The following is an 8,226-nucleotide window of genomic DNA, read 5'->3' on the forward strand; positions in this document are numbered from 1 at the left end:
TATCAGAAATTTAATAATGAGTAGTTTTTTAGTATTTAAAAATGTTGTGGAAATGCAAATAAATTTAATATTTATTATATTATATATAGTATTTGTTATATTGAATAATGTATTAAACAAATAAATAAATTTGTATATAACGTGATTTTCTAAATAAAAAGATATTTTTAGAATAAATTTATAAATCTGTGTATATTTATTATATTTTTTAAAAAATATTTATTACTGTACTTGAATTTTCAACTTTTGAGTTAACATATGATTACAGAAATTTTATATTGCAATTTGATATATTTACCGTAAGTTAAAATTAGCGGTAATTAAAATTTTTTGACAAATTCATAGTACGGTAGTATAGATAATTTATAGTCAAAATGTTTTATTTTTAAAACAAAATAATCTAAAAAAAATTTAAATTACAAAATATAAAATGACAATACTAAAACATCACATTTAAAAAATTACATCAATTGAGAATTTAAAGATATCTTAAATTGAATCCATTTTATGTATTTAGTAATTATTAATCAATAATAATTTACGGTAAATGTTTACAATCATTGATTGGATTATTATTATTATAATTAAAGATAACAGTTGTTTAGCGAAACATATTTTTGAAAATTAGTAGAAAATTATTGATGTTTTGATAAATCAATCACTTCTTCTCCTTTTATGTCTCGAATGCCTTCTATTATCTCTATGTCTGTGATGTGATCTCTGTCTGCTTTCATCTGACGATGGGTTAGAGTCTGAATCAGAATCGGATGAATTAGACGACGAGGACGACAGTGATGATGATGTCGATGAAGAGCCTGAAGACAATGATGTCGAAGACGTACCACTTGATCCACTTCGTGACCGATTCCGATGCGAAACATTTATCATTGGCGATGGCTTTGACGCATCACTCGATGTAGAACTGCTGTCTGACTCACTATCACTGGTTGCCGAAGACGATGCCGACGATGAACTGTTGGCCGCATTTTTCTGTTCGTTTAACTTTTGTCTGAAAATAATAAACAATTGAATCAATTAGTAAATAAACAACAATTCATGTCTTCTTCCTAATAGATATCATACAATAGTTTCAGTTTTGTCTCTTCTTCTCTTTGTTTTAATCGCTTCTTCATAATAGCCGTTCGCGACAATCGGTGAACATATTTGCGTTTACCGGTGCACTGGTAGGTCCAGTGACCCATATCTAGACATTTCTGGCAACGAATGGTCGATAAATCCACACTAAAGAAAAAAACACAATAAAGTAATCAATTGATAATTTAGTGTCCAATTTGTTTCCGACGACCCGACCAACCAATAGGACCGGTCGGTCAGATACCGTATGTTTTTCAACAACAAAAATGTTGACAAACCTGTCCTTTTTGTTCATATTGTGTAATACTTGTACTGATCGGTAACCAATCAAAAGCACGTGTTATTGTCCTGTGTTTTGGTCAGCAAAACAATGACCGCAAACAACACCCGTAATAGTCGTTAAATATTTAATGATTGAAATCCTTGTGTTAAACACACAAACACTTTGTGCCGACTATTGTATGATTCGTTCATCAATTACGTCATTATATTTCCATTAATATATAAATATACTGTAAATATAAAACGTTACAAACAGTTGAAAACTATTGAATACTTTTATAATAATTAAATATTAACTGAATATTGATTTAGACTTAAATATCATTTCAAAATAGTTTATAATATTAACTATAATTAATGCAATAAATTAATTATGTAAATAATTTATTTTTTTATGCACACAAAAATTAATTTACTTACTGTATTATTAATTTATTGTTTTAAAATTACTATATTTTTAAAAATTTATAATTGTTAATTAATTTTATATTAACCTTAAAGTAACCTAGAATCAAATTTTAGTATTATTATTATTATTATCATATTATGATTATATAAAATATGTATTGATTTAATGTATTAAAATCTGATTTCCAAAAATAACTATTTTTTTCTGTAACATAAGTCACATCTTTATTGTATTCAGTGATGTGTGTTATCATTGATTTCAATCAGTTAGTAATCTTCTTAAGAAAACTTAATTTTTTTTGCAAAACTAATATTTTCATACATTTTAAATGAATCCTCTTTACTGTCAAAACTTATCTGTTATAAGGCATTGAAAAATTTGTTTCAATTGTTACTATTATTATAACAAAGTGTTATCTCTTATATGTCTCTTTGAAAAGTCGGTCCACAAAATAAAAACTTAGTTCTGATATTTGTTTCTTAGTTTTGTTTAGTTTTTCATGGGTTTTCGCAATGCATTTGAGCATAAAATGCAAACTAATCCCAAAAAAGAGTCTTTTCCAAGATATAAAATGACGAGAAATCATAAGATGATAGCCATTGGGGGTCATAACGGAAACACTTGGAGGCGAACCCAAACCCCAATAAGTTTTTGCCTAAATGGTTGACATCTGTATTCATTTAAATAAAGACAGAAAAAAGAAAGAAAGAAAAGAGAGAGAGAGAGAGAGAGAGAGAGAGAGAGAGAGAGAGAGAGAGAGGCGTAAAATCCATATAAAAATCTTAACGATTTGCCGACGAATCGCATGAAAGATAAAAGAGATGAACGAAGAAATGACTTAAAATAGTTAAAAATAAAAGTCAGAAAATAAGAAGAGAAGCGTAATATAAAAATATATAAATAAACACAAAAAAGTATTTTGTTTTGAAATCTCTTGGTTTGTTTGGTATGTCTTTTGTATGCAATTTCTTTTGATGTGTCATTAAAACTGAAACTTATTTTTATTCAATATATATTCAACTATTGTGCTCTCTCTCTCTCTCTCTCTCTCTCTCTCTCTCTCTCTCTCTCTCTCTCATTCTATGTAAGACTTCAATTAAGGCAATCATTACATTTTCGGCGGCACTTTAATTATGAACTTATTTAGCATTCATGGCATACCTCTCTTCGTTTTGAGTGCCTGTTAGACGACCGACTCTTAAATAATTTCTTTATATTTTGAGAGAAAGAAAGAGAGAGAGAGAGAGAGAGAGAGAGAGAGAGAGAGAGATGTCTACTTGTCTATCATTTTGCAATTTTTATTCAATATATTCAATTGATTAGCAAACTTTTTTAAAAACAGATTTTTTATTAACTAAATTTTAAAGTCTTAAATGTGTTTCTATACTAAAGTTTTGATGAATGCTATTTAAAAATAAAAATTACAAAAATGGTGAATTGCTATTATTAATGTAAATTTACAAACAAAACCATTTTAGCGATTTTTTTTATTGAAATACATTTTACATGAAGTGTTAAATTTTATTTAGCTTTTTAGTTTGTATGAGTGTTTAAATGCTTGTTTAGAATTTGGATGAAAATAAAAATAATTTTTATATCATGATTTTGAAAAAGTGTAATTTGTATTTAAAATAAAAAATTAATTAAAATTTTTGTGTAATTTTTCTATCATTGAATGTACAATAAATATCATAACAATGTTAATTTGAATACTTTTTATAAAAACAATTAATTAGAGTTCGGACAACTTTCCTAGAGAAGCAATTTCCCTAATAAAATTTCTCCAATTTTCACTAATGATATGGAAAATTTTTTATTTTCCCTCCTTTCATCGTTAGAAAGGATAATATATTTTATATTATTACAATAAATAATACCAAAACTTAAATAACTCATAGAACTTCATAGAACTTCATAGAAATATTTAAAAATAAATTTCATTTCAATAAATTTAATAATACTTTTTATAAATACCACTTACTTTAATATAGAAATGTATCATTAAATTTATTTTATTTAAGTTTAATACAGTTTAATATAACATTTGTTTTTCAAACATTATTAGAACATTTGATGTTTAGTATTCAATAGGTACAAAACACAAGCAAATAAATTCTCTAGGAATTCCCAGGGAACATAGGGAACATAGGGAACATAGGGAACATAGGGAACATAGGGAACATAGGGAACATAGGGAACATAGGGAACATAGGGAACATAGGGAACTTTTGGAAAATAAAACGATAAAGCCTAGTAGTAGTAGTAGTAGTAGTAGTAGTAGTAGTAGTAGTAGTAGTAGTAGTAGTAGTAGTAGTAATATAAATAACTATATAATATATATAATATATAATATATAATATATAGTATATATACATATAATCAATACTTTTATTTAGTATCTTTAGTGAAATTTGCAAATAGTTATTGTTTTATATTTATTGTTATAAACCAATTCTCAAGTCACTAATAGTATGTATTAGAAATTGTAAAATATATGAATAATAAAAAACATGTTTTGATAATTTAGTAATTTAAGTTTTATAACACTTTTGGTTGAATTATTGAGTGCTAAAAAATTACATTATTCTTTATTATTACAATTTTTAAAGATAATATTAAAATAATGTATAACTGTATAATAAATTGATAAACAAGGTATATTGTAAATTGTATAAATTGTATGACTGAAATTATTATTTATAATATTTTATAATATTAATGAATTAAACTTTCAACTAATGAAATTTTTTTTAAATGTTTGTTTTTTATTATTCACACAAATCATTACTTAAAAGTATTTAAAATACTATAATCTATAAACAAAAAAATATTAAAATGATTACTAATGATAATAACACATTGTGTTTATATTACAAGAAATAAATGTTTAATTTATAATTTAACAGAAATAAAATAATAGTTAAAACATAAGAATTTTAAGGCTAATTAGTTTGTCAAATGAGAAATTGATTTATTAGCGTTTATAATGTATTATATAAAAACATTATCTTTAAAGTATAAATTAGCAAAAAAATGTTATTAATGCTAAAGATCATTGTGACAATCATTATAATTATAAGTGTTTTTATATATTAAAAAAAGGATAGACAGTGTCTCATGTCTTAAGGCAAGAGTTAAGGGAACTGATAGTTAAAAAAAAAGTTAACTTCAAGTACTGTAGTTGGCTATTGGCTACATATATATATATATATATATATATATATATATATATATATATACTGGTGGCATTGAAATAATGAGCAAATATTTTCACAATTTTTTGCTGCCTATCAAAACACCTTTTAATTACTAATTTTTTCTCATCAATCGCACAGACATAAAAGCTACCGAATCTTTCACTTGTTTTTATTTTTGGTTATTTCTTTGCGTTTTTCTTTAATGACTTTGTGTCATGTTTTTGCCAGTCATGTCAAAAAAAGTATCGGCAAATTTGAATACTAATTATGAAAATGTTATGTTATTTTTATATATTATTGACTAACATATAAAGTTTTTTAACTCGAAGACAAATATACATTACACGGTTAGAATGGATGTGCTTTTTCATCCCTTTCCCCTTTCGTCTTAAAGATTAATAACTATTTTTTTTGGGAATACACTTATATTACTTTTTACTACATATAAAAATAAAGTTTATTATACAGTATATATATATGATAGAAAAATAAGGAGAGGCTGTAAAATAGTGTATTAATTTTTATGGATATATTTTGTAAGTATTTTTCTCATTTAGACAAATATTAATATGTTGTTAGCCATTCAGGTAATACCTGTGCTATTTGGCAACGATATGAATGTTTTTGACTGATTGATAGCGTATATTCTCCACACTTATGGTGTGATTGCTATCCGTTCAATCAGTAATTACATGATTGAGGAGAGAAAAAGAAAAAAAAGGAGTACTGATTAAGTAGGCCTTAAGGAAAGCTAGATATGCATCACCTGAAAGGATCCCATTATATAAAAGGTGTGACTCAAACATGTAAAGGAACTCTTAATGTTATGTTATGAGAGATAGACTAACTATGAAATGGTCTATTCATAGCACAGGCATATTATGATTATCACTAATGGGGCCGAACCCGCACGATAGGTATAAAACCATTGCTTATGCATTGCATATTTGCACATCAGTTGTGTAAAACTCAGGGATCATATCTATTCATACAATCCATCAAAGCCAAGGCCAGTGAAAGCATACATTTATACTTATTTATATTGTATTATAAGACTTGAGAGAGAGAGAGAGAGAGAGGAGAGAGAGAGAGAGAGAGAGAGAGAGAGAGAGAGAGAGAACAAAATATAAGAAATGGTATTTTAAAAATATTTGCTGAATACCTATATATTGTATTTTAGATGTACTTTAGAAAATAGTTTAATGAAAACACTGTATTATATAAAACATAAAATATTTCTTATATAATATTTTAGCACCATTTCATTGAATCACTTGATAGCCCGGAGCCAAGCTTTGCCAGTGTGTGCGCTCTTTTTATCTCTTAAATAGTGATTCCCTTGCGCTCATAGATTAGGACATATGCTATCCTATGGTAAAAGGTTTCCGCAGCTGTTTATATGTATGAGTGAAGATCACCGACAGATACTTTAAATAATATATTAAGAGCCAAGAGATATATGTCTTTGGCTTTCAAAACTTAAAAGATTAGATATGATATGCTTTATATACAGTACAGTATATATGCGATGCTTTCTAAAACACTACTAAAATATTGTTTTCAATATTATTTATGTTTATGTGAACTGTTTTTTATTTAAAACATGAGCTCAGAATTAAATTTTCTGTTTATTTCAATAGTTTTTATCTTTAAATAAAATTAAGCTAGATAAGTATTCAATATAATATAATTTATGTGCACATTTTAACTGTATAAATATTTTTAAACAGACACATTTAAAATTTGTTGTATTGTTACCAGGGTTTTAAGGAAATAAATGCCTGCCTTGGCAATGCCCAAATAGATGCCATAAATGCCTGGCATTTTGGGCATCTATTTTATTTGCCTGCCAAATTAAATTGCTAAAAAGCAACTGAATTTATAAAAATAATGTAATTTACTGTTTTTAGCTTGTTAATTAAATTTACAATTAATATAATTAATTCTAATGATTTTACCTTTTAAGTAGAGATATACAAAATAAAAATACAAACAAATATCGATAAAACAATGTTTTATAGATAAATTAATAATATATAATTAAAATAATAGGTGTCACCACCTGAAAATAGATGCCCAGGGCATGGCAGAGGCAGGGCAGGCATTTGGCAAAATAGGCATCTATTGTTAATGCCTGCCATTTTTAAAACCCTGATTGTTACACATATATATATATATATATATATATATACTGTATATAATATATAAATGTATGCGTACATACATTACATACCCACCAAATTGTTATAATAGTAATTTTATATAATGTCATATAATCCGAAACATAATTTAGGAAACCTTACATTTCTTAATAACTATTTTTTGTTCACAAACTAATACAATACCATAAATAAGAATTTGTTATTATTTAATATTTATTGAAATTCAAACCATAACTAACCAAAAACATAATGAAAATACAATAAGTGTTATACACGTCTATATAATGAAACACACATTTTATTAGAAATTGTTTGGGTTGTGCTCCAGATTTCAATGTCCCCTCAAAAAAATATGAGACCCTATTGCTGACAACATAGAGTATATACAGTATATATTGTTGTTGTAATAACTTTAACATTGCATTAAAATTCTCACAATTCATTGATACAGAAAAAACTCTTTATATATACACTGTATGTCTAATCACATGTCATTTGTAGACCTGTTACACACATATTGTGTACCCATATATTGTTGTTGTTATTATAATCGGGATATTATTAAAGCATTAGTTGTGTTAAAAGCAAAGTAACCGAGAGGTGCAGTTCAATACACGAATAAGTTGTATAAATACATTGAAATAGTGGCATAGCTTACAGTGAATAACATTTTTTTGTGGGTGAATACAACTCATATGTAGTCAAAGTATTGCAATATATTTGAAGAGAAACCGAAATAATGAAATGTATTCATCCTTTCATTTGGGTATATGTTTGGCAAGTGTTGTATCGGTTTAGACACTATTGGAACAGTTAGTAATACAGACAGTAGTGTACAATATGTATAAACCAGAGCATTAAGATTTGGTGGTTGACTGCATATAAACCATATATATATTGCAATCCACGCTCTGGTGAACCTCTAGTGTACTGTTTAGGGGCTTTAGAGTCACAGATCTGGCGATTTAGTTGTGATCTTTAGAGCGATGGCTTTGTGCCAAACCATTCAATACAGTATTTGCCGGCGCTTTTCAATTGCCATAGACTTTGAATATGTATATAAATTTACAGTATATATATA

General features: G+C 26.4%; 1 protein-coding gene across 1 annotated transcript; it reads right to left on the reverse strand.

The window, feature by feature from the left end:
* Positions 1-545: 545 nt before the first annotated feature.
* LOC128961333 (zinc finger CCHC domain-containing protein 10-like) lies at positions 546-1,584 on the reverse strand. The gene is made up of 3 exons (XM_054307560.1): positions 1,374-1,584; positions 1,084-1,242; positions 546-1,009 (listed from the first exon to the last, which is right to left on the reverse strand). Exons 1-3 carry the CDS (start codon positions 1,388-1,390, stop codon positions 655-657), a joined length of 531 nt encoding a protein of 176 aa, XP_054163535.1. The 5' UTR covers positions 1,391-1,584; the 3' UTR covers positions 546-654.
* Positions 1,585-8,226: the final 6,642 nt, after the last annotated feature.

The sequence above is a fragment of the Oppia nitens genome, unplaced genomic scaffold (genome assembly GCF_028296485.1).
Source record: "Oppia nitens isolate AA-2021 unplaced genomic scaffold, nextdenovo-longstitch-racon4-pilon3 scaffold5_pilon_pilon_pilon, whole genome shotgun sequence".
Lineage (NCBI taxonomy): Eukaryota > Metazoa > Arthropoda > Arachnida > Sarcoptiformes > Oppiidae > Oppia > Oppia nitens.

Excerpts from the sequence above, each read along its gene's own strand:
- LOC128961333 (XM_054307560.1), bottom strand. Across the intron at positions 1,010-1,083 it reads GAGACAAAACTGAAACTATT|ACAAAAGTTAAACGAACAGA; the intron begins GTATGATATCTA and ends TATTATTTTCAG.